The sequence below is a fragment of the Bos javanicus genome, chromosome 4 (assembly GCF_032452875.1).
Source record: "Bos javanicus breed banteng chromosome 4, ARS-OSU_banteng_1.0, whole genome shotgun sequence".
Lineage (NCBI taxonomy): Eukaryota > Metazoa > Chordata > Mammalia > Artiodactyla > Bovidae > Bos > Bos javanicus.
The window spans coordinates 40888296-40915579 of NC_083871.1; the positions used below are offsets into that span (position 1 = coordinate 40888296).

General features: G+C 35.4%; 1 protein-coding gene across 3 annotated transcripts in view; it reads right to left on the bottom strand.

Moving 5' to 3' along the window:
* LOC133245985 (platelet glycoprotein 4-like) overlaps positions 1–26469 on the bottom strand; it is a 40844-nt gene extending 14375 nt beyond the window's left edge. Inside the window, exons 1-7 of one of the 3 annotated variants that reach the window (XM_061413800.1) lie at positions 26329–26469; positions 18177–18299; positions 16448–16605; positions 9374–9534; positions 6278–6425; positions 5690–5869; positions 1677–1768 (exon numbers count right to left, since the gene is read on the bottom strand). In XM_061413800.1, coding sequence (XP_061269784.1) covers positions 1677–1768; positions 5690–5869; positions 6278–6425; positions 9374–9534; positions 16448–16567 — 701 coding nt within the window. In that variant the 5' untranslated portion in view covers positions 16568–16605; positions 18177–18299; positions 26329–26469. Of the gene's footprint in view, positions 1–1676; positions 1769–5689; positions 5870–6277; positions 6426–9373; positions 9535–16447; positions 16606–18176; positions 18300–23273; positions 23412–26328 lie in introns of those variants that run through there. The other 2 variants (XM_061413798.1, XM_061413799.1) reach the window with 2 other exon arrangements.
* Between the last annotated feature and the right edge of the window lie 815 nt (positions 26470–27284).

The window sequence follows — 27284 nt, forward strand, 5'->3', positions numbered from 1 at the left end:
GCCTGGAAAATCCCATGGACGGAGGAGCCTGGTAGGCTGCAGTCCATGGGGTCGCTGAGGGTCAGACAAGACTGAGCGATTTCACTTTCACTTTTCACTTTCATGCATTGGAGAAGGAAATGGCAACCCACTCCAGTGTTCTTGCCTGAAGAATCCCAGGGGCGGGGGAGCCTGGTGGGCTGCCGTCTATGGGGTCGCACAGAGTCGGACACGACTGAAGTGACTTAGCAGCAGCAGCATATATATTTATATATGGAAACAATGAAAACAATAGTGGTGATAGTTTCTCTGCATACTCAGACACTTTTTGGTGATAGAAAATGAGTTGTTCACACTCCTAACATGTCATCCAGTAAGATGTCAAGGCAAGTTGTTGCTTCTTTTTTTAAACAGAATAAGCTGCACAGTCTGCCATGTTTAGTCTTGCCATGGTCAGTTAAATTAACCTTGCCCTAATCTCAAGCTCTTGTGAAATTCTTACTCCAATTAGGAGCACTTAGTAATTCTCCTCAAAACCTCTCTAAAATATTGAAATGGAAGCAATGCTCACTTTCCTCCGTATACAGACACTGATGTGATTCCCCTAAAATGAGCATTTAGAAGTGTTTTTTTTTTCCCTCCATTAGACTTTTCTATTAAAAAAAAATATGTGATTATGGTCTCAGTAGAAGAAAAAGGATTACATGAGTATTTAACTGTTTTAGATAAGAACTTAGTGTCACATAATGATTAATCTATAAAAATATTTCATCTGTTTTGATTTTGATTACTTTATTCTTTGTCAGGAAATCACTGATCTAAAACTCATTTTAACTTTGAAGAGAAAATTATGTCTCCCTTGATATTTATTGAGGTTCTTCCTATTTTAGACATATGATGAATTAGGTGTACTACAGATAAATAGGCAGGAGTTAGGGAAAAGTAGGAAATCATGGCCGTATGAACATATCTCATTCTACTACTGCTTCACAGGAGTGTGTGCTTTTAATTTTTCAAGTTTAATATGTCAGTTTTAGAACAGGAAATAATAATTCCGTTTTGTGTTGATAAATATTTTAAAAAGCTGAGTTATCAATAAAATCATTTCAAGAAAATTTTGAAAGGGAAAATCATGAAAGCATTGGCATGGATTCATTAAGCTGCCATATTTACAGACATACTTTGTCATATCCTGGGAATGAGCAGTTTTTATATTTCATGCTCAGTAAAAAAAATAAAACATCAGTAAGATATACTGGATGCTAAAATAATGAGTTGACATATTGATTTTCTTCCTTTTCATTTGCAGTTATGTAATTTTAGGGTGTATGATAATACCAGTTATGCAGCAGAGATGGAAGTAGTCCCTTTAGATTTCTTTATGTAAGGAAACTTGTTTATCAAGATCAATCCTCCAGTGGGGCTGATGCTCAGCAGCTATGTTCTAGTGTGATCAGCTGTCACAACTAAAGGGTTAATGCCTGATAAACCAGGAGTTTCTAGGGCTGAGATACAGGCAGCTCTGTTCCATAGGTTGGTGCCTGTGCCTTACCAGTTGGTAAATAAGTTTCTTGTCTGCCTTAGAGTATCCTAGTCTCTCTCGCGAGCGCGCTCTCTCCCTCCCTCCCTCTCTCCCTCTCTCTCTCTCTCTCTCACACACACACACACACACACACACACTTTGCTTGAATACTTACTTTTTGCCTTTATATGTGTCAATTCTGGCAACTTTGCTTATGTCATCTTTTCCATTGAAAACTTTATAAACTCCATCTGCAGTGTTGTTGTACTGAAGAGATCCATACAAGAAAAAATTATTTCTAAAACAAACCATGCTTTCCAAATTATAAAATATGTAATTAACTCACTTTTGCATTTCTCAGACACTGGTTGTTCACAACTATTTTATGTGATTTGAAATATATAAGCAAATAAATTTTTACAATTACTGATTTTTAGTATTTTTATAAAAACAAGATATAAAAGGTGCCTAGAAACAAGTACTAGATGCTGAGACAAAGGAAGAAAAAATATCGGAAGCTGACATGATCCAACTCCACTATTCTTTCTTGTGATTAAGCCAGAAAGGCCATTTTGATCACTAGTCCTGTTATACTGAGGTGAGGGGATAGGGAACAAATCCTATGAGACCATGCCGTATTTCTAGAAATTTTCTCTATGTTATGATCTTTAAAAGTGGTTACTAAAGATTAGATGGGCTTCCCAGATAGCACTAGTGGTAAAGAACCTGCCTGCCAATGCAGGAGATGTAAAGAGAGGTGGGTTTGATCCCTGGGTCAGGAAGATCCCCTGGAGAAAGGAATGGCAACCCACTCCAGTATTCTTGTCTGGAGAATCCCATGGACAGAGGAGCCTGGTGGGCTACAGTCCATGGGATCACAAAGTCAAACATGACAGAAGTGACTTAGCATGCATGCAAGCACACAAAGATAAAATTGTTGTTGTTGTTCAGCCACCCAATTGTGTCCAACCCTTTGTGCACATGGACTGCAGCACGCCAAGCCTCCTTGTCCCTCACTCATCTCCAGAAGTTTGCCCAAGTTCATGTCCATTACATTGGTGATGCCATCCAGCCATCTCATCCTCTGGTGCCCTCTTCTCCTTCTGCCCTCAACTGTTCCCAGAATCAGGGACTTTTCCAATGAGTCAGCTGTTTGCATCAGATGACCAAAATATTGGAGTTCCAGCTTCAGCGTCCATCCTTCCAAAGAGTATTCAGGGTTGATTTCCCTTAAGATTCACTGGTTTGATCTCTTTGCTGTTCAGTGGACTTTCAGGAGTCTTCTCCAGCACCACAGTTCAAAGGCATCAATTCTTTGGTGTTCTGCCTTCTTTACAATCCATCTCTCACAACTGTACATGACTACTGGGAAGATCATAGCCTTGACTCTATGGACCTTTGTCACCAGAGTAATGTCTCTGCTTTTCACACACTGTCTGTCTTTGTCATAGCGTTCCTGCCAAGAAGCAGTCACCTTCTGGTTTCATGGCTGCAGTCACTGTCTGCATTGATTTTAGAGTCCAAGAAGAGGAAATCTGTCACCACTTCCACTTTTCCCCCTTCTGTTGCCAGGGAGGAATGGGGCTGGATGTCATGATCTTAGTTTTTTTTTTTTTAATATTTAGTTTTAAGCCGGCTCTTTCACTCTTTCACCCTCATCAAAAGGATCTTAGTTCCTATTCGCTTTCTGCCATTTAGAGTGGTATCATCCATATATCTGAGGTTGTTGATGTTTCTCCATCTTATCTTGATTCCAGCTTGTGGAATCCAGCCTGGCATTTCTCATGATGTGCTCAGTGTATAGGTTAAACAAACAGGGTAACAGCAGACAGCCCCATCATATTCCTTTTTCAATCTTGAACCAATCAGTTGTTCTATACAGAGTTTTAACTGTTGCTTCTTGACCCCTATTCAGGTTTCTCAGGACAGGTAAGATTGTCTAGTATTGCCATCTGTTTAAGAATTTTCCACAGTTTATTGTGATCCACACAGTCAAAGGCTATAGCACAGTCAGTGAAGCAGAAGAAGAAGTTTTTCTGGAATTCCCTAGCTTTCTCTAGGTTCTAGTGAATGTTGGCAATTTGATCTCTGGTTCCCTTCCTTTTCTAAACCTATCTTGGACATCTGGAAGTTCTTGGTTCACATAATGCTGAAGCCTAGCATGCAAGATTTTAAGCATGGGAGATGAGTGCAATAGTCTGATAGTTAGCATGTTCTTTAGTTAGCTCCTTTTTGGGAATTGGGATGAGGATTGACCTTTTCCAACCCTTTGGCCACTGCTAGGCCTTCCAGATTTGCTGACATATTGAATGCAACAATGTCAGACTTTATTTTTGGGGCTCCAAAATCACTACAGATGGTGACTGCAGCCATGAAATTAAAAGACACTTACTCCTTGGAAGGAAAGTGATGACCAACCTAGACAGCATATTCAAAAGCAGAGACATTACTTTGCCAACAAAGGTCTGTCTAGTCAAGGCTATGGTTTTTCCTGTGGTCATGTATGGATGTGAGAGTTGGACTGTGAAGAAAGCTGAGCACCGAAGAATTGATGCTTTTGAACTGTGGTGTTGGAGAAGACTCTTGAGAGTCCCTTGGACTGCAAGGAGATCCAACCAGTCCATTCTGAAGGAGATCAGCCCTGGGATTTATTTGGAGGAAATGATGCTGAAGCTGAAACTCCAGTACTTTGGCCACCTCATGTGAAGAGTTGACTCATTGGAAAAGACTCTGATGCTGGGAGAGATTAGGGGCAGGAGGAGAAGGGGATGACAGAGGATGAGATGGCTGGATGGCATCACTGACTCGATGGACATGAGCCTGAGTGAACTCTGGGAGTTGGTGATGGACAGGGAAGCCTGGCGTGCTGCAATTCATGGGGTTGCGAAGAGTGGGACATGACTGAGCGACTGAACTGAACTGAATTGAACTGAATGCAACACCTTGATGGCATAATCTTTTAGGGTTTTGAATAGTTCTGCTAGCATCCATCACATCCACTAGCTTTATTAACAGCAGTGCTTCCTAAGGCCCACTTGACTTAAAGATTGGATACACAGGATTAAAAACAGGATTAGCCAAGGAAAGAATTAAAAATATTTGAGTTAAATATTAGTAACTGAATTTATTATCTCTTAATGCCTTCTTAATTGATATATAATCTTGCATTTCTAAAAACTGTAGTAAAATAGCAACAATGAACTGGAGACTATAACTATTTTGTATAGTGACAAGCGCCATCATAGTCAAAATTTCAATTCAGTAGTCAGATTAGCCTATTTATAACTCAAAACATTAAGGAACAACTAAGTTCATCACCAAATTCACATTTTTTCTTAATTTCCATACTGTCATTTCATCACTTTAGTAGATTACTAATCAGCTATTAATAATTCTATGAAAATATGACGTTGCTGATATATCAGGCTCACTGTGCTCGATTTTGGCTAAGTTTTAAATATTCATTTAAACAAATTTATAAGAAGTCTAGAGGAGGAAGAATGACATGATGAATATATTCAACAGAAATAAATAAAAATCTGGCATTACACTTGATTTTTTTAAGATGGGAAGTCAAAACTGAAAGATTGCTCAAAGCCTTAGCAGCTTGCAATCTAATTTTAGACAGGTGCATATTTAATGGAGTAGAAACTTGATTAGATGTAGGTTTCTTAATTTTAAATTTAGTTGTTAAAAATTAATTTGTTTCATGCAGATAAGTTAATTTTCCCAACTGCTGCTGCTGCTGCTAAGTTGCTTCAGTCTTGTCTGACTCTGTGCGACCCCATAGACGGCAGCCCACCAGGCTCCCCTGTCCCTGGAATTCTCCAGGCAAGAACGCTGGAGTGGGTTGCCATTTCTTTCTCCGATGCAAGAAAGTGAAAAGTGAAAGGGAAGTCCTCAGTCGTGTCCAACTCTTCACGACCCCATGGACTGCAGACCACCAGGCTCCTCCGTCCATGGGATTTTCCAGGCAAGAGTGCTGGAGTGGGGTGCCATTGCCTTCTCCGAATTTTCCCAACTAGGAAAGCTAAATCCATGTGAATAGAGATTTTAAAAACTTACAGTTATGTATTCCCAGATCATAAATAGGGTTAACATACTAAGTTATAAAATTATGAATTGCCAATGCCATTATATTTATACAGTTAGAGTCTAGCAATATCGATGTTCATATTTGTTACTCACAGGATAAAACACACCAACTGTGGTAGGAATAGAGTATGGAACCGAACTCAAGAATGGATCCTTATAGCCCCACAATAGTTCTTTCAGAGTTCTCTTTTGAAACATAAAAGAGTTTGAGTTTTTGATAAATACATTGAGTATTATCTGAACAAATGTGCTTGGATAGAGGTGAGGTGTAGCCTATAAGAAAAAAAAAGCACTGTGTAAGACACCAGTTGCAGTATAGATTTTTTACAAGAAATGGATAAATAGTACATCTAAGTTTAATAAAACTTTTAATTGTATCTCTAAAATTACTGCCAAATCCTTGCAAGATTAAAAGCGTAATGTTTCTTCTATTACCTTTCTGTTGGTGTGAGCCACAGGAAGAAGACTTTCAAATCCTACTTTTTAAAATGATACACTTTAAATGATCTTCTCAATTCAGTTGATTATTCTATGATCTTGTCATATTTCCAAATGATTGTAATTCAGAATGTCATGAGAATACATTTTCATCAAAATTACAAATGATATCTGATAGTTCTAATCATGAAATTAAAGAGGATTCTAAAGTATTACACAGTCAATAATTTTGTGTTTACTCACTGCTACAGCCAGGTTGAGAACAGTGAATGTGTCATTCTCTGTTCCAACTGATAGCGAGGGTTCAAAGATGGCGCCTTGGGGCCGTTGGAAAGAGACTGTGTGGGTCTTAGAGTCTTGGCTTATAATATCCTTAGCTAGATAACGGACTCTGAAAAACAGAAGTGAAAAGAAAATTCCGAAAAAAACATTGTCACAAATGCATTCACTCATGCAGTAAATAATTTTTTTGAGTATATAGATGGTCAGAAATTAGGCTAAACAAGTAAGTTAAAAAGATATACATGCCAAATGCTGAATCTTGCAAATTAGACAAGGTCGGGGAGAGGTGTCTTAGTTGTGCATAGCAGGGAAGAAAGAATGTGTGTCATTATAGGAGTTTACATAGATTCTTGGGAAAACACAGAACAGGTACAGACCCAGGCTAGGCATGGTTATGCTGGGGATAATGGCCAGGATACAATTCCACATAAGTAGGCTGAGGGACAAATAGAAGTGTAGTTAAGCAAAATAGCGTTGAAAATAGCATGTATAAGAAGAACATGGTGTAATTTTGCATATGCAGACGTTTCAATATATTTGGTTTACAGAGTCAGAGTAAGGAGAGTGGTGGAAATAAAATTACTAAAGTAAACAAGATCTCAAACATAAAAGGTTGTACCCCATACTCGAATGTTTAGTTTTTTATCCTGAGGTTCAGGAGGAGACAGTAGAGAAGTTGAAGGAAGGGACAGTAAGAGCACGTTTCCTTATTAGATAGTCTGTTTATAGTGAACAGACTTTCCTGCACTGACTTTTCATAATTTCCAGCATTTTAATGAAAATTAAAGATACCTAATGGAATATAATTTCCACTTTACAGGTCAATTTCCCTCCATCCCTTCCTCATATATCGTATACTTATTAGTTCTGAGCTCCTGGCTCTAACATCTCTAGGCAAAGTACCAACCACTTTTTTAGGAATGTGGTGAAGGGTTGTTATTATGGAAACAAAATCTTTTGCAATTACAAGATATTTACTGAGATGAAATAAGGTATACATTGCACTATCCTATATTTGATTGTCTATTATTTGAGGTTAAAATAGGTATCTATTATTATCTAAGATAAAGACTGAAAAAAAATCATGGGACTGAAATGTTTAAAATATAACAAATTAAAAAATCACACATTTCAATCAGGTATAATAAAAATGTGAAATTCATGTAGGGTAGGTATTATGAGTGTTTTTTATCCCCAACCACAGTGCCTGATACTTGGTAAGTTTTCAACAAAAACTTTTTGAACAAATAATTAATGTTTCACATTATCTCAAAAAAGAATTCAGAAAAGATAGAAATATATTTTACTGTTAATATACTTTCTTCAAGGTTTTATCATTTACTTTTCTCTGAGTCCTATAGACATGCAAAGAATATAAAAATCTGAAACAGCATCCAGGACAATCTATTATCAGTCAAATACTGTTTTCTCTTAGATAGATGTATTTTAAATTTAGATTATCTATTATTAACATTTAAAATTAAAATGCTCTAATTTTCAGGAATATTTATGTTTATAATAATTGAGATGATAGTAAAACAACTGTGAGCAAATTCTAGTTTTACTTAGTTGTACTTACAGCACTGCACTAGGATATGGCACTCACCAAGAGAAAAATCCTTTAAACTGAGGCCTGTTTTTAGAATGTACTTTTAGAAAGAGAACATAATCACTCAATTTTTGGTTTAAAAGTTAGAATACAGGGAATTCCCTGAAAGTCCTTTGGTTAGCACTTAGCAGTTCTACTTCAGGGAAGCACAGGTTTGATCCCTAGTCAGGGAACTAAAGTCCTAATTCTTGGCTAAGTTTAGTCTCCTTTCTTACTTTCATAGTTAGAAAAGTCAGTCTTGTAATTTATATAGGAGAAAATTGTACACAAAAATCTTAGAGTTACCAGTTCCTAAGTCTGTGTGAACATGGTAAATCATTTCACAGCTCCTGGAAGGAACTTTTTAAGTTTACAAGATGAAACTTTCTGGCAAATTATTTCCCATTAGTTCTGATGCCTAAGGTTCTTTTTAAAAGTGTGTTAAACTGTTAAGGCATGCAAAAAAAAAAAAAGGTACAGCTTATTCAGTCTCAGTACTGGACAAAACAAAACTACTAACAGAATAAAAGTACCCTTAAGACCTGGAAAATAGTTTGAATAGAAATCTTTAGCAAGTATTGTAGTTATGTAAAATCAGTTTAATGCTGTGATTCTCAAATTTGAGTATGTATTGAAATCCCCAGAATATTTATCAAACTCATTACTAGGTTCAAAACCAAGTATATCTGATACATTTGATCTAAGGTGAGGCCTGAGAATTTGCATTTCTACCTAGTTCCCAGATGATGTTGATGTTGCTGGTCCAGAAACCACATTTTGAGAACCACTCATATAACCTACGTTTTAAGTTTTAGGATTATAGAATACTCTAGTTTTTAAATTTTTGATAGATTTTTAAAATTTAGCTTGCATATTTTAGAGCTGTTTTTAAAATTTTATATTTTACTTTATTTTTTAATTTTTATTTTATATAGGAGTATAATTGATTAACAATGTTGTACTAGTTTCAGTTTTACAGCAGTGATTCAGTTATATATGTACATACACACACATATAATATATACACGTCTATACGTATTATTCTCTTTTCAAATTCCTTCCCCATGTAGGTTATTACATACTATTGAGCCGAGTTACCTGTGCTATATGGTAGGTCCTTGTTTGTTATCTGTTTTAGATATAGCAGTGTGGATAGTTTGGGAGCTTGGAATTGACATGCAGACATGCTAGAGTTGAGAACAAATGTCACAAGGGTAAAACACTGTAACTTCTTAAATATAGATCTGTAAATTGATGCTGGTAAATTCATAATAAAATCTGTATTTCTTATACTCATTAAATCCTTAGATTAGGGTTTTATTAATACATAGGCAGAAACAAATATTTCAGTGTATGTTAATGGCAAGAAAGTAATAAATACAGTTCAGTACAGTGACATTTATCAAGTGGAAGCTTTTTCAGAAATACATGTATTCAAGGAAAGAGTGCCACGTATTTGGGGGACTCACCTGTACGTGTAAGGACCTCTTTGCTTAACTTTAATTTTGCTGCTATTGACTGCCACTTCCTCTGGATTCTGCACATCAAATATCCAAAATTGTCTGTAAACGTTAGCACCTGCTTTAACCCAATTTTTAAAAGCAATTGTACCTTCTTCAAGGACCAATTCCTGTGAAAAAGAAAACAAGTTTGGGTTACTTCTTTGTAGTCAATAAGGGCACTAGTGGGAGTTGCAAACCTTCATTAGTCAATGAAAGGACTAGGCTCAAGTACTTGCGTATGAGAACTTCTGCAACCTACCACATGAAGCAGAAATGTTTTCAACACATGATGGTTGGCAGTCTCTTTTAGTTGATCTTTTACAAAGAGAATCCGTGTGTAATATTGTACACATGTCTGGTGATTGTAAGGCCAACCACTGGCAAGGTTTAGAGTGATCTTATTTCAATACGGCAATAGTTTATAACAATTTATTAAGCGAATTTTATTAAACCTTTTCCAAAAGGTTATTACCAGGTTGAACATTAGCTTTTCTATCCTCAGCAAGTTGAACTGAGGAGGCAAAACAGAACTGAGAGAAAAATCTAGTAAAAACTGGAAGTATTTTCATTTTTCATGCTGGAGCTCCTACAGCGAGTGAGACTCTCTTATGTTTTACAACCAGTTTTCCTTGAAAAATGCTCAATTGTATCTTGATGTCTCATTTCCATAGTAAGCCCAAAATAAAGACAAAATTATGTATAGAAAAAGTATTATGGCTTGTTTAAATGTAAAGGTGTTGTGAGGATGTTGAAGCTGAAATTAGTCCTAAAGAAGAATTAGATGTTAATTCCCATTTCAAGGAAGCACACAGACATATACATTATTATTTTCACATTGTAAGAATCTTAAAGACTAATAACAATTGTTTATCATGTACCCCCAAGGCACATATCTTATTAAATGTTCTTAATTAAAGGAACTTCTAAGTATTTACAGAATTGAAAAGGAATTGTGGTAGAATATACCTGGTGGGACAGAAAACATATTCATTCTAATGCTTATACATTGAATATCAAAACACAGTATAAGCATATCATGTTTTTCTTCTAAATGCTATGAATCATTTTTCCTTAATAGTTCATTTGTAGATTTTTTTTCAACTGGAAAGTGGAAATAAAAAACTGAAATGAATGCATTGAATTATCAGATGTTAGAGTTAGGGTCACCTAATCCCATCCATTTTTTTAGGGTTCTATAGAAAACAGATGTCTGATTCAATGCTGTATGACAATTTACTAGTAGATAATGGAGAATGTAAAGAATGGAGGGAAACAATAGAATGGAAAATGCTAGAGATCTCTTCAAGAAAATGAGAGATACCAAGGGAACATTTCATGCAATGATGGCCACAATAAAGGACAGAAATGGTATGGATCTAACAGACAGAAAATATTAACAAGAAGTGGCAAGAATACACAGAAAAACTATACAATAAAGATCTTAATGACCCAGATAACCACAACGGTTATCTAGAGCCAGACATCGTGGAGTGCTAAGTCAAGTGGGCCTTAGGAAGCATCACTATGAATAAAAGCCCGTGGAGGTACTCAATATGCCAGCAAATTTGAAAAGCTTAGCAGTGGCCACAGAACAGAAAAAGGTACATTTTCATTCCAATCCCAAAGAAAGGCAATGCCAAAAAATGTTCAAACTATGCACAGTTGCACACATCTCACATGCTAGCAAAATAATGCTCTAAATTCTCCAAGCTAGGCTTCAACAGTACATGAACCGAGAATTTCCAGATGTTCAAGCTGGATTTAGGAAAGGCATATGCACCAGAGATCAAATTGCCAACATCTGTTGGATCACAGACAAAGCAGAGAGTTCCAGAAAAACATCTACTTTATTGACTATGCCAAAGCCTTTGACTGTGTGGATCACAACAAACTGTGGAAAATCCCTAAAGAGATGAGAATACAAGACCACCTTCTGTGCCTCCTGAGAAATCTGTGTGCATGTTAAGAAGCAACAGTTAGAACTGGACATGGAACAACAGAATGGTTCCAAATTGAGAAAGGAAAGGAGTACATCAAGACTGTATAGTGTCATCCTGCTTATATAACTTCTATGCAGAGTACATCATGTGAAGTGCTAGGCTGGATGAAGCACAAGCTGGAATTAAGATTCCCAGGAGAAATATCAATAATCTCAGATATGCAGGAGACACTGACCCTTATCGCGGAAAGTAAAGAGGAATTAAAGAGCCTCTTGATGAAAGTGAAAGAGGAGAGTAAAAAAGCTGGCTTAAAATTCAACATTCAAAAAAAAAAAAATTCAACATTCAAGAAACTAAGATCAGGGCATCTGGTCCCATCACTTCATGGCAAATCGATGGGAAACAGTGAGAGACTTTATTTTCTTGGGCTCCAAAATCACTTCAAATGTTGACTGCAGCCATGAAATTAAACAATGCTTGCTCCTTGGAAGAAAAGCTATGACAAACATAGACAGCATATTAAGAAGCAAAGACATTACTTTGGCAACAAAAGTCCGTCTAGTCAAAGCTATGGTTTTTCCAATAGTCATATATGGATGTGAGAGTTGGACCATAAAGAAGTTTGAATGCTTTTATAAAGAATTGATGCTTTTGAACTGTGGTGTTGGAGAAGATTCTTGAGAGTCACTTGGACCTCAAGGACATCAAATCAGTCAATCCTAAAGGAAATCAACCCTGAATATTCATTGGAAGGACTGATGCTGAAGCTCCAATACTTTCACCATTGATGCGAAGAACTGACTCCTTGGAAAAGACCCTGACGCTGGGAAAGATTGAAGGCATGAGGAGAAGGGGACGACAGAGGACGAGATGGTTGGAGGGCATCACTGCCTCAATGGACATGAGTCTGAGCAAGCTCCGGGAGTTGGTGATGAACAGGGAAGCCTGGAGTGCTGCAGTCAATGAGGTCCCAAAGAGTCAGACACAACTGAGCGACTGAACTAGATGGAGAATCAGATCTTTCACTCCAGTGTCGTGTTGTTTACACCAGTAAACTTTGACTACTATTATTATACAAATTCTGTCCACCCTTTAGAGGGGAGACCTCTAGTCTTATTTACTTTCTTAGATTGCTTTAACTACTTTGTTCTTAGCATTCCTGTACAAACCAATTATGTGGCAATAACTCGTAAAATTATAACAATTCTTTTCTTGCTGTTTTATCATTTTTATGTTTATTCTTGAGGGAAATTAAAGCTTCTTAAAAAGCAGAAATATACTGAAAATACTTTTCATCTCCTCTCCTCAGTACCAAAATCAACTGTTTGCAATCAGTTGCAAGCAGTCTCTGTGTTCATAAAATTTTCTTATATGTGTATGTATTATGAACATGTATGTGTGTGCATGCTGAGAGAAAGAAATCTTTAATTCCTTTCTTTGTGTTCTATAGTTAATATCATAGGGAAATTTAAAAAATTATGTAAAATTACTTTTGTTATACAATAATCTCTAAACATTTATCAAACGATGTGAACAATGTCAAGGTAATGAATTATCCTTCATAAAAACTGGCAAAACTTTGTCCTTTTTCTAAAGTCCTTTGGCAGTTTCTGCTTTCCACATTCATGGCAACTCATACCATTGACTTTTAGTTTATCTAGCAAGATTGTATAAGCCTGCTGTCTCCACATAAATTTGCTAGGAATCATAGTCTAAAATATTGTTAGAAAAAAGTTTCTACCATGCAGTCCTTAAAAAGTTGCTTAGAAATAAAGTAATATATATATATATTTATATATAAATTAGTCTATTGTTTTAGGCCATTTCAAATGCTAGAGTCAGGCTGTTGTCTTTTAGAATTAAAAGGTATCATAGTCCCAGATCTATACTTTAAAAGTTAGGTAACATCATGAGATGATATTCTGATCTGTTAAAATTAGGCACTTTAATTCTACTTCCTTTGTTTTTAAATGGTGTTTGTATGCAGATTATAACTTTCCCAAATTGGTATTAGTCCATTAAATGAAGCTAGTAATGGTAATGATTTCAATGGTAAACAAAAACTGACCAGTACTAAAACTTGTATATATTTGTAAAATAAACAGCATTAAACTAAGTGCTCTTGAGATAGAGGTAAGGCACTTGGCTCACTGTGGTGGTGATGGTTTAGTTGCTAAGTCATGTCCAACTCTTGTGACCCCATGGGCTCTAGTCTGCCAGACTCCTCTGTCCATGGGATTTCCCGGACAAGAATACTGGAGAAAGTAGCCATTTCCTTCTTCAGGGATCTTCCTGACCCAGGGATCAAACCCGTGTCTCCAGAATTACAAGTGGAATCTTTACTGCTGGGTTTACATATAATTCAGAAATGCAACTCCTACTGTTGGCCAGTTTTTCTGACCTTTTGTTTCTACATTCAAACTCTCTAGAAAGCAAACCTGCTGTTCAGTTTTATATGTAATCTCTATAGTAATGATAAAACCTGTCTGAGCACCGACCTTTGAAATACATACTGATGTTCATATCAAATTACTTGTAAAACCTCTGTCTTGTATTCTTCCAGGGAATACGTTTCCTTCAGTAACTCAACTGGATATCTTACCGTTTGCAACTTTTACTCCTCTCTTTCCCTATTTAATCCTTTTATCCCAGTGCATCCCATCACCCATCAGTTCTGTGTATTCTACCACACTAGGCCAGAGTGCCTTTTGTTAGTACAGACTGAGCAGTAATCTTTCTAAAAGGGAGTCTTAAATGGCATGAAAAAGAGCCACAAAAACAAGCCATGTGGAGGCTAAATAATATGCTTCTTAACGACTAATGGATCTCTGAGGAAATATAAAGTCACCTGAAGACAAATGAAAATGAAAACATGACAATTCAAAACTTAAGGGATGCAGCAAAGCAGTTCTAACAGAAATTTATAGCTATACAGGTTTATATCAGGAAACAAACAAAAAAATCTCAGTTAAACAACCTAACCAGACACCTAAAGGAATTAGAAAGAGAGGAATAAACAAAACCCAAAGATAGTAGAAGGAAAGAAATCATAAAGATAAGAGCAGAAATAAATGAAATAGATAGTAAAAAAACCCCAATGAAACTAAAAACTAGCTCTTGAAAACGATAAGTAAAAATGATAAGCCTAAAGCCTAAAGGCTAGACTCATCAGAAAAAAAGAGAAATGGCCCAAATTAATAAAATCAGAAATGAAAAAGGAGTTACAACCAACACCACAGAAATACCCAAAATCATAAGAGATTACTATGAACAACTGTATACCAATAAAATGGATAATCTAGACTAAAAAATGGAAAAATTCTTAGAAAGATACATTCTCCCAAGACTGAGCCAGGAAGAAATAGGAAGTATGAACAGACCAATTACCAATAATGAAATTAAATCAGTAATTTAAAAACTTACAACAAAATTTGAGGATCAGATGGCTTTACAGGTGAACTCTACTAAACATTTAGAAAATAATTGAAACCTATCCTTCTCATACTATTCCACAAAATTGCAGAGGAAGGAGTACTTCCAAACTTATTCTGTGGCCAGCATCACCCTGATACCAGAACCAGACAAATATATTGCAAAAAAAGAAAACTGAAGGCCAGTATCTCTGATGAACACAAATAATAAATGTTGGTGAGGATGTAGAGAAAAGGGAACCCTCATACATTGTTGGTGAGAATGTAAATTGATTCAGCAAGGGTGGAGGTGTCCACAAAATCTAAATAAAGAACTCTGTATGACCCAGCATTTCCATCCCTGGGTATGTATTCAACAAAAACAGTAATTTGAAAAGATGCATGCTCCCCAGTGGTCATAGTTGCATTATTTACAGTTGCCAAAGTATGGAAGCAACCTACGTGGCCACCAATAGATGAATGGATAAAGAAGATTTGGTATCTATATGCAGTGGAATATTACTCAGACATAGAGAAAGAATGAAATTTTGCCAATTGAAGCAACATAGATGAATGTGGTTGCCATTATGCTAAGTGAAATTAATCAGACAGAGGAAAACAAATACTATATGATATTAGGAAAAGTAAAAGCGTTAGTCACGAGACATGTCTGACTCTTTGCAGCTCCATGGACTGTCGCCCACAGGGCTCCTCTATCCATAGAATTCTCCAGGCAAGAATACTGGAATGGGTTGCCATTCCCGTCTGCAGGGTGTCTTCCCAACCCAGGGATCAAACCCGGGTCTCCTGCATTGCAGGCAAATTCTTTACCATCTGAACCACCAGGGAAGCTCGTGATATTACTTATAGTGGAATCTAAAAAAATACAGCAAACTAATGAGTAAAACAAAAAAGAAACAGATGCGTGGATATAGAGAACAAGTGGTTACCAGTGAGGAGATAAGTTGGGGCAACATAAAAATAAAGGAAAATGTTTATTATGGAATTATATAAAATCATGGGTGTTCTTTGGAAGGACTGATGCTAAAGCTGAAACTCCAATACTTTGGCCACCTCATGCAAAGAGTAGACTCATTGGAAAAGACTCTGATGCTGGGAGGAATTGGGGGCAGGAGGAGAAGGGGACGACAGAGGATGAGATGGCTGGATGGCATCACCAACTCGATGGACATGAGTTGGGGTGAACTCTGGGAGTTGGTGGTGGACAGGGAGGCCTGGTGTGCTGCAGTCCATGGGGTCGCAAAGAGTCGGATACGACTGAGCAACTGAACTGAACTGATGAAATCATGTATGTGAAACTTTAGAAAATTTTAAAGTACTGTAGAATTTAAAGAATATTTCTTTCAATAAAAATGGTATATATGTGTACAAAAAAGCATATCAACATAATCTTTGAACATAATTAAAAGCCGCTACTTCTACTTACCTGCATACCTATAATAGTTTTTTAATCAAAAATTGGATATTTAGATTTAATATGACAGTGCATTAGTATAGAATATGAATCATACTATGACCATTTCTCTATAATATAGAGTTTCAGTGGTTTATTATGTTGGAGACCAAAAATTGCCAGTTAAAGTGAAATACAAAAGAGGCACCCTAAGCAAAATGGGGATTAAAATGGAACGAATCAAAATGACAAGAAATATTCTTGATAGCACTTGTACCTTTTTAATTGTCTTCTCAATAAGCATGTCTCCAACTGGCATTAGAATCCCTCCGAACAGAGCCACAACTGCACCAATGACAGCACCAGTGACGAGCCCACAGTTTCGATCGCAGCCCATGTTTCTTGCAAGGAAATTCTAAGTAGAATGAGTAGATCCTATTGTAACAAAGAATATATTATTCTAATATTTGAAAACATGTTCATCTGAGATATTTTGGTTGCAACAGCATTTTTCAAAATGAGGTTGACCTAATATTGATAAATGGAATGCGTTTTGTAGCTTACAAACAAAATTTCCCTACTTCAGAATGCCCTGACAAAGGAAAATAAAAATGCCAACAGAATGGATGCTACAGACAAAAAAGACAAAAAAACATTTTTTTCAATCTTGAGAAGATAATAAAAATGATAATTTGTTATGATCTCAGGTTTTCCCTCCCTAGCTTTGTTGTGGTAGAAATACCACTATGATGATTTTATTACTATTTCTGTCCACTTGAAGAACCATTTAGTTTTTTTAAAGAATTAATTGCATAGGTAAGGAAATAAGAAAAATTAGATTTTCCCCAAAATGTAGAAAGACTGAATTATAGGCACTTTTTCATGGCAATTTATTTATTTTTTATCCATTATGATTTCCCTCGCCTGTGCCTAATACCAAAGATTCTTCCACTGTATATTGGGATGGACAAATGGATTCACATTGAGGTCCTGATGAAATGTATATCATCATTAGTGTCACATGATTTTTCCAATGTAAACAAACACCGTACAAGGTGAAACAAATGATTCATTTTTCCTGTGGAATTTTATGTGTTCCTAAGCAAGTAGTGGGGTTTTTTATTAATTTCTTGGGGATGGAGGCTTACCTTTTATGGCTTTGGCCAGGGTGGTCATAATGCGATGAAACATTATGCGAGGAAATGTTGTGTAAACCTGATAGTAATGACTAGATAATTCTCAGGTAGAATCCCCTTTGCTAAATATAATTGTACACCCCCTTACAGTTTTCATGGAACCATAAAATTAATCAATATTAATGTCCTTTGCGATTCTGACAGATGGAATATGAATTGTTCTAAACATTACTGAACTACTGTTTCTAAAATGGCATATATGTGAATATATGCCTGTTTTTGGACTATATGCTGTCATAGTCGAGAATATACCAGACCTATCCCTGAATCATTTCCCTTTATTCAAGCAGCCCCATGGCCTACAGGGAAGGGTCCCAAGAACGTCCACTGGATGATCCAGGGAATAACAGGCTCTTCAGTGTCTTCCTCTCAAAACCTTAAAACTCATTATTTATGACTTTCAAGGACCCTGAGCCCAGAGATATCAAATAATGGGCAGACTGGGTACTGCCTAGGTTCTGTCTGCTTTGTCCTAAAATTGAAGTGAAATAGTTCACACAGCACACTGCTAATAAGTCAAGTGCAAGAAAACAGTCAGTAATTTATTCTGTTGAATTGCATGGTTAGACAGTTACTACTCTAACACTGGTCTGAATCATATAAACAAAGAAAGAAGTTTTGCTGTAGCATTCCTGCATACATGTACTGAAAGGTGAGATTGAATTTGTCTACTTTTTCAAATTTTGAACTCCCTGACTCACTTTTGTTACCTTGATATAAATTTACATTTTTTTTTAAGAATAGACAAGATATTTCACGTGAGTTTTGTCCTGCTCTATCAGCAGCTTTGCTCTCTATGGTTTCACTTACCCATGGTCAAATAAGGTCAACTGAGTGTAACTGAAACCATAGAATAAGGGGGAGTTCTACTTATGGCTTGGTGCTATCTGTGATTTCAGCCACACGAAGGTTTTAGAAGGTATCTGCCCACACCTGTGGAAAAAAAGAGGGACTGCTGTACTTGTGTTCATTTATTATGCTTCAGTATCTTGTCACCATGAGTGAATGTTGCCATTCTAATCGTACTTTAACCTTGTACTTCATACTACAAAATTCCAAATAGAGTTGACCCTTGAACAACACAGAAGGGTTACAGACATGGACCCTGTACACAGTGGAAAATCCCTGTATAACAAACAGTGTAGCCCTTCTTATCTGTGGCTCTGCATCCATGGATCCAGCCAGCTACATACTGTGGATCAGGCAGTACCGTGACATTTACTGAAAAAATTCTGTGTAAAGTACACCCACAAAGTTTAAACCTATTATGTTCAAGGGTTACCTGTAGTTTTATTCACCTGCAGCAAAAGAGGGACAAACACATTATGCAAGACATACACTGAGTACATAAGAGAAAAGTTCAAGTTACTCAGCACATTCTACTCAGCTGCTTTCCCACTAATGTTTATATTCAAAAAGCAGTGTTGTTTGTATCCACTCTTCTCTCAAATGCAGCTATGTAGAGCATATAATATTTCTGCCTTATATGTTTGGTTGTCTTAATAATGTAGCTTCTTACATATTGAAATTTATTTTACCTGCTAACTTTAAATTAAGTTTTGTTTGTTATTTCTTTGTCATAAGAAACAGTAAGATATAGATATCTGTAGCAATTTATTTGGAGAAGGCAATGGCAAGCCACTCCAGTACTCTTGCCTAGAAAATCCCATGGACGGAGGAGCCTGGTGGGCTGCAGTCCGTGGGGTCGCGAAGAGTCGGACACAACTGAGTGACTTCACTTTCACTTCTCACTTTCATGCACTGGAGAAGGAAATGGCAACCCACTCCAGTGTTCTTGCCTGGAGAATCCCAGGGACGGGGGAGCCTGGTGGGCTACCGTTGGTGGGGTCGCACAGAGTCGGACATGAAGCGACTTAGCAGCAGCAGCAGCAGCAGCAGCAGCAATTTATTGCTTGCTTAAAGTGCTTAAATTTAGGAAAAGAAGAATAATCACAGGTTTAGGAAAGAAAACTAATTATTTGGACTTAGGTCAGGAAGGAAATGGCAACACATTCCAGTATTCTCCCTTGGAGAATCCATGGACAATGGAGCCTGGTGGGCTACAGCCCGTGGGTTTGCAAAAGTCGGACACGACTTAGCAACTAAACCACCACCACCAGGTCAAGAAGAGAAAATAAAAAGGCAGATTTGATTTATAAGGTAGAACTATCTTATACCTTTCTTGAGTCTGTAGGGAGATTAGCTCTACCATTTCAGAGATTATACATTTTATTCCTTTTGTAGAATTCACGAATATATCTACATGTGAGCTATCTTTGAAAGAACTAAGAGTTTCTCTGGTTTTTCTTTTCTGTCAAATCAATGGAGTGTTTCTGGAATGAACTTACGAGCATTATGCCTTTCCACTAGGTTAGAAATCTGGTGGCAGAAACTGAGACTGAGCTATAAGAAGCCTCTCCAATGAATAGGTCAGAATATTAGAGAAAGTTGCCTGAAAATCTGTAATAACTCAGATATGTGGATAATGCTATGTTCCCTGGGAAATGCCACCAAGGAAAAGCTTGAAGTGAGTGTTAATCGCTCAGTCATGTCCAACTCTTTGTGTGACCCCATGGTCTGTTCATGGGCTTCTCCAGGCAAGGATACTGGAAGATCCCCTTCTCCAGGGGATCTTTCCAACCCAGGGATCAAACCCAGGTCTCCTACATTGCAGGCAGATTCTTTACCATCTAAACTACCAGGGAAGCCCAAGGAAAGTCTTGGCCAGAGGTAAAATTTCCTGGGTTGTAAACTACAATACTTTAAAACAATTTCGGGTTACAGAAGTACATACTTGTGCCATCAATGAATGCCAGGACCTAGATGACCCAGTTTTAGAATTTTGGTTATGATTACTGCAACAAGCAGGTGGAATATGAATGATGAAAGTTCCTTTTTACACTCTTACATGATTTCTAGGTGTGTTTACAAAGCTATGATTCCCCAGCCATGAATAAGATGTAGATCCATATCCAGCTAGTTAAATCAGTCATTTAAATCTTGTGTTTCATCATAAGGAAACACAAGGTCATTAGACTAATACTTATTTTACACACAATCCCAGTGTATAAAGATAGTTAAAAGAAAAGCTATTCTGGTCAAAGTATGGACTCTTGAGTCATCCCCAAAGAACCCAAGGGCTCTGTGGAAAATGTTTAAATAATTAGGTCAGGGGATCTCCAACACCTTTTCTCATTGAAATTACCACAAACCTTCCAATTTACTTGTGCATTTCCATCCTATCAGAATATATGGACCTAAAATATATAATAGAAAAAAAAATAGACATAAAATAATATACTTCACTAAATGATACCTCTCACATGTTAGAACTTATAACTGTTTTGGTGACAGTTTTAAAAAATTAAAACAATAAATGCATTGGACTTCATGTAGTATACTAAAGATTCTTTTAGAAACAAACTTATCTTTTAGAGTACTTTTGGAATACTTGATTACTGGGGCTGCTATAAGGTTGAGGTGATTCCCTTAAAGTCATATTGGTTTAAATAGAACTATCTGAAGCCATTTTTGATATATCCAAGATGGAAATACTATTATCTTTTTTTTTTTTTTCTACCTCAAGTTTTTTTACCTCAAGTTGTAAGATACTATACAGTCTACAGGAATTATACTGATTCTGGGCTTTGAAGTCAAGTAATTTAGGTCACTTCTGGGTTTTAATATTATATCATTTCTCTGTGGATCAGTTTTCTCTAACTGGATATGATATATATCATGTAAGCTTTCAAATGTCAGTTCAGCTCAGTCATGTCCAACTCTTTGTGACCCCATGGACTGCAGCACACCAGGCTTCCCTGTCTATCACCAACTCCCAGAGCTTACTCAAACTCATGTCCATTGAGTCGGTGATGCCATCCAACCATCTCATCCTCTGTCATCCCCTTTTCCTCCCACCTTCAATCTTTCCCAGCATCAGGGTCTTTACAAATTTCAAATGTCAAATCAGATTAAATGAGATAAAAATTCCTATCATACCATGTTGTTTTTATTTCAAATGTTATTATGACATGTTATTTTAAGTGATCATAACGGTAAAATATTATTGCATATTGACCAAGTATTATTTTTTTTAAATCTAATAAACATATTTTACACAAGTAGCAATGATTATTTGCAAAACACTTGAGACTACCATAAAATCTGATGAGATGATTTGTCCTTTATAGAGAAACTAAGACTATCATACAAATAAAATTGCAGCTTCTAGCTTAGAACAGTGCTCTTTGGAACTTTCAGGTATGACTTGGGCCAGTGAACCAAAAAAAGAAAAAGAAAAACACCTTGTGATTAAATCAGAAAACAGAGAACCAATTCTTCAGGACCAAAGAATCCATAATTCAAATATATTTGAATAAACTTTGCCAAATATTTTCATGAAATACGTAGGTAGCAACTATAACTTCCAAGGTAAATTACAAATTTTTCAGTACACTCTGTCCTAATACCTCTCTGGTTATAATTTTGAGATCCTTCCAGGCTACTCTGCTCTCTGGTGATTATGTTTTGGATTTATCTTTCTGGTCTTATAATGATTCTGGTAAATGAAAAAAAAAATTATGTATTTTTCTTCTCAAAGTCCAATTAACCACTGGACCTTCCAGATGACGAAATTTTTTGATCATTTTTTGAACCGATATTAAAAGCAATGTTTCTTTTACTATTTTAATACCACATAGTGAAGAAAAGACTGAAAAGTACTTGCAAAGATTTTTGAAAATACCTTTCAATATATAACTTGATAATTCTAGAAACTGAGATACAGAAAATTTATGCCATTACAGTTATGTATGAATTCCATTACTAATTAAATTATAACTTTAAATTTCTTCAAAATGATTTATCTTATTTAAATTTGGTATCATCACTCAGGAAAATAATGCACTGGTATTTGTCATAGCTTCCTAAAAAGCTAAAATCATTCATTCTGATTTGTTTTTATCATGTTACCAAGTTTTATATAATTTATACAAAATTATTAAATTTAGAATCATTATTTGAAATTAATATAATTTACCATTCCCAGTACAATTATAATAGCTTTGTTCACTTAAAAATAACATATCCAAGAACACATTGCATTTCGCCATGTAGACAAATGTCAGATTCACCAAAAATTGGGTAATTCAGATAGAAAGTTAAACCAATAACTCTAAAATAATAAATAGTTAATAATTGCATAGAAGAAAGCATGTTGCTATAAGAGTAACAAATCATTTATAGGAAATAATTCTATATTTATTTTTATTAATGCTGATTTTCATTCATAATTTAAATGAAAAATCATGTATAAATAGCTTAAGTAGACTATGAAAGTTCTGCAGTTAATCACATTGGATAGTACATTATTTTAAATATTCACAAATATGTACAGATAAACATAAGATTTTAAACAAGAAGCAAAATGCCATAGACTAGTGGACAAGGTTTTAATATTTTTTTTTTACAAATAAAAGTTAAGAAGATTGATAAGTTATTAAACAATACAAACCTAATTTTTTTAAAAAAGCCTGATGACCTCAAGAAAATTCCTGCTTGCTATTGTTGTTCTGTAACTTCTTAAGGGTTTTTATATAGTAGTGTCATTTCCTACCATTTGGAAGATAGAAATCTTTTATTAAAAAATGAAAAAAAACATTGACTCACCTTTAAAAAAGGTTAAAAAGAATTTTTCAGTCAAATGCTCCAACATTTGAACAGTTAATTCTTAGTAGGATCAAATGATATTCCCTAGAAAACCCTACACTGAAATCCTGATTTCAGTTTATGATTACATAAAGTTTGAAAGTTTATGCTTTAAGGAAAAAAAAGAGAGAGAAAGATAATGCCACATCTCAGTGAGTGTTTTGTTGCAAGAGAAATTTAAAGAAAAAGAAAGAAACCTACATTCATCTCAATACTGATATGGATCCTTAGAGTCTGTTTTTGTATTCTGGTGAAGATCCATCGCCCACATCTGAGATCCTCTGCAGCTCTTTGTGTGCGTGCATCACACACCGTTTTCCATCCAAGCATATCAGATACCCGAGAGACTAAAGGAACTAAACTTGCTGAGTGACCTTTAATACACTCAGTTTTATACACAATCATTATTTCAGATGATAAACTAAGACCTGGGGATGGATAGGAAGTGCAGATGAAAGAATTTTCAGTCTGACTTTCCTGTATGATATAACTTGAAAAACTCATTTCTTGAAGTTTAAATAAAGTACACTTTCCCATACAGCATTAATCTAAAGGGTGTTGAGGCTAATAACTGCAAAACAAAACTGGAGACTGTCAGTCGACAAGGATGACAAACAAACTTTAAAAAAGGAAATAGCCTATTGTTCTAACTGGAAGTTCTTCACTATCATTTCTGTTAGTTTTACAGAAGTTTCGTGACCACAGAAAAATTCTTCTATGCAAACTAAAAATCATTAAATTTATCTTCAATCTCTTCAGATAAAAAGACAATCATCACATAACACTTAAATAATTCTATTTAGGATGAACTTTTAATGTAAAAAAAAAAAAAGTGTATACATAAGTTACTTTAAAATAAAGTCATTATTTTAAAATCTAACCAAATAAAAGGCCTTGCACTTTGAGAGAAAGACCCTCCCAGGCGGTGCTAGTGGTAAAGAACCTGCCTGCAAATACAGGAAACGTAAGAGATGACGGTTCGATCCCCTGGAGGAGAAAATGGCAACCCACTCCAGTATTCTTGCCTGGAGAATCCTATGGATGGAGGAGCCTGGCAAGCTACAGTCCGTGGGGTTGCAAAGATTTTGCCCACAAATTTATATCCATATGTATATGGACTAGTGCATGCAGTGAATCATAACGTCTGCTACTTGCCTCTTTTAATATTCAGGTACCTTGGAGATATTCTCATATTATGAATAGTGTTAACTGTTTTTTTTTTCAATTATTGAAAAATAGTTTGTAATAAAAGTGTATTGTGTTTTAAATAACCCATATCATATTTAATGGAACTTTAAAAACAATGCTAAAAATTCATATGTGTGGTTTTATTTATGTACTTAGGCCTACTAAACAGCAAAAGTGAAATTTCTGGATCAATAATACATACTTTCTTTTGGTAGAAAGAGTATTAGCAAATTTCTTTTTATACATGTACCCAGCAGTGTTTGCAAATGCCTGTCTCAATATATCACACACACTAGTTCATACTGAACTTTATTTTTAACAAGTGCTTATTTTATTGGTAAATAATTTAGTGAAGTTTAACCTATTAATTATATGGGCATTTGTATTTTAAAGTAATTCTGCTAATATACTTGTTCACTTTTTTTTTTCCTTGGGGTTTGTTTGTCCTTATTAATTAACAATGAAATAGCTACTCTTTTAACATTTGACCCTTTAAAAAAGATTTTTTTAATATTTTAAACTTTATTTTTAAGATTATTTAAAATTTCAATTTTATGAAATTTAATAAATAAACTTTCTTTTATAAACATTAATAAACTTTCTTCTAGCTTTTGCATGGTTTCAGAAAATCCTTTAGGACAGTTTTTCTCAATCAGCTGAATCATGGACTTTATCCCTTGTGAAGTGAAAGAGGAAGAGTAAAGTCCATTGTGTAATTGTAAATATTACAACATATTTAGGAAGCAGATGACAGGTGCATAAAGTTCTAGATGGGGGATCACAGAGTCCAATTTCTGACCACAGCTCTATTAATAATAATAGGTTTGTGAACTGAGCTTCATACAGTCATCATATTCCTGATTTTCTTTCTTGTTAAAGAAACTAACTCTAAGCCTACCTACAGTCTCAAGCTGAAGATTAAATCATATGGTAGATTTAAATTTAGGATGTAAAGATGAATGCAGATTTTATATAGTAGATAAAAATGTTTAAGTGATTCATTCTTTTTTTGTAGTCTAACAAATGAAAAGAATTTTATTATATGCTTTGCAATTCTAGATTGTATGGGCAGTCAAAGACCTATACATTTTAATGATGATATGGTCCCAGAGTTAACATGTATTGGGAGCTTACTATCTGTCAGTTATTGAAAAAAGTGTTTCACAAATGTTATCTCATTGACCTTGTATGTTCTTTAGACAACTAGTTGAGGTCACACAACTAATATATGCCAAAACAAGGATTAAAACCCCAGTCATCTGACTGAAGAGCCCATATACTTTTCTGAAAGAAAAAATATATATACATATATAAATGAGTTCTTGGTCAATACCTAACTTTACATATTCTTTTTAAGACATTTGTACAAACTGAATAGCGGTTTTAAATAACCTGATGTTAGAAAGTTATAGCTAAATTCAACAGACAAGAAATGAAAATGAGTATATTCTGTATGTGGCAAGTAATAAAATTATTTTGAGGTTAAATAAAACAAATTTTATCCTAAAGACCTGTAAAGTACACAGTACACATACACTGTAAAGTATTTCACGGTATTAGTTACCAGTATAAAACAATAAGGTAAAATTTGTGTCATCACTTTTATCCTCGGGATAACTACTCATGGATATTTACACACACATATTTGTGCATATGTGTGTATAGCACACATAATTATGTGTGTATCTATATATACATGAACACCTATATTTTCAATCACTGCCTTGTTCATTTACAGAAGTATTAAGCCAGCAGTAGGCTCTACCTGATTTATATGGTGAGTAGGGGCTTCACATGCAGGAATAAAAATAAATATATATGTATACAGTTTAAAAAGAGAATATTAAATACACAAAGCATATTAAGTACACAGTAATGCCAGTGAAAGCTTGAGAGATTAAAATTGAGGTTTCTATACAACTTTTAAAAGAAAATTTCAAGGACACTGCTAAAGATAAAATGCATAATATCAAGGTCTTTAAAGTTTAGACCTAAGCCATGTAGTCTAATGAATAAAAACACAGGATGAAAGTAAACCTACTTCATCAAAGATATAAAATAAACTTACCCGTATATTTCATAGGAGCTGTGGTGGGAGCTGTGTGTAAAAGGCAGATTAAAGCGAGAGAGCCTCAGTATATGTGGATAGCTCTCATGTGGACAGAGTTAAATCAATATGTAATTTCAAAGGCTACCTAAAAATCTTGGCAGACATCATCTTTACTTGTTTGCACAGCTGACTCAACTCTCTAAGGAGAGGGAAAAAGTCATTTTTATGTTCTTATCTATATATACATACACATGTGTGTGCACACATATATCCACACATGTGCACACACAGGCAAGCTTATGTGTGTGTATACCTTGCACTTCCCTTTGTTTATCTGCCTCAAATTGTATATGTAACAGGAAAATTATTTTGTCTTTTAAACTTTTTATTTTGTTTTGGGGTGTAGACCATTAAGAAACAATGTTAATTGTTTGATAGTTTCAGGTGAACAGGGAAGGAACTCAGCCATACAGGTACATGTATCTATTCTCCCCCAAACCCCTCTCCCATCCAGGCTGTCACATAACACTGAGTGGAGTTTCATGTGCTTTACAGTAGGTCCTTGTTGGTTATTTATTTTAAATATAGCAGTGTGTACATGTGTACATGTCCATCCCAAACTCCCTAACTATCCCTTCCCCCCATCCTTCCCCCAGTTTCTCTGTTGGTCTCTTTCTGTTTTGTAAGTACACTCATTTGTATAATTTATTTTTATGTTCTACATACAAGGAATGTCATATGATATTTCTCCTTCTCTGTCTGACTTCACCTATTATGACAATCTTCAGGTCCATCCATGTTGCTGGAAATGACATTATCTCACTCTTTTTAATGGCTGAGTAATATTCCACTGCATATATGTACCATTTCTTCTTTATCCATTCCTCTGTTGATGGACATCTAGGTTATTTCCATATCTTGGCTATTACAAACAGTGCTGCAATGAACATTGTATCCTTTCAGATCATATTTTT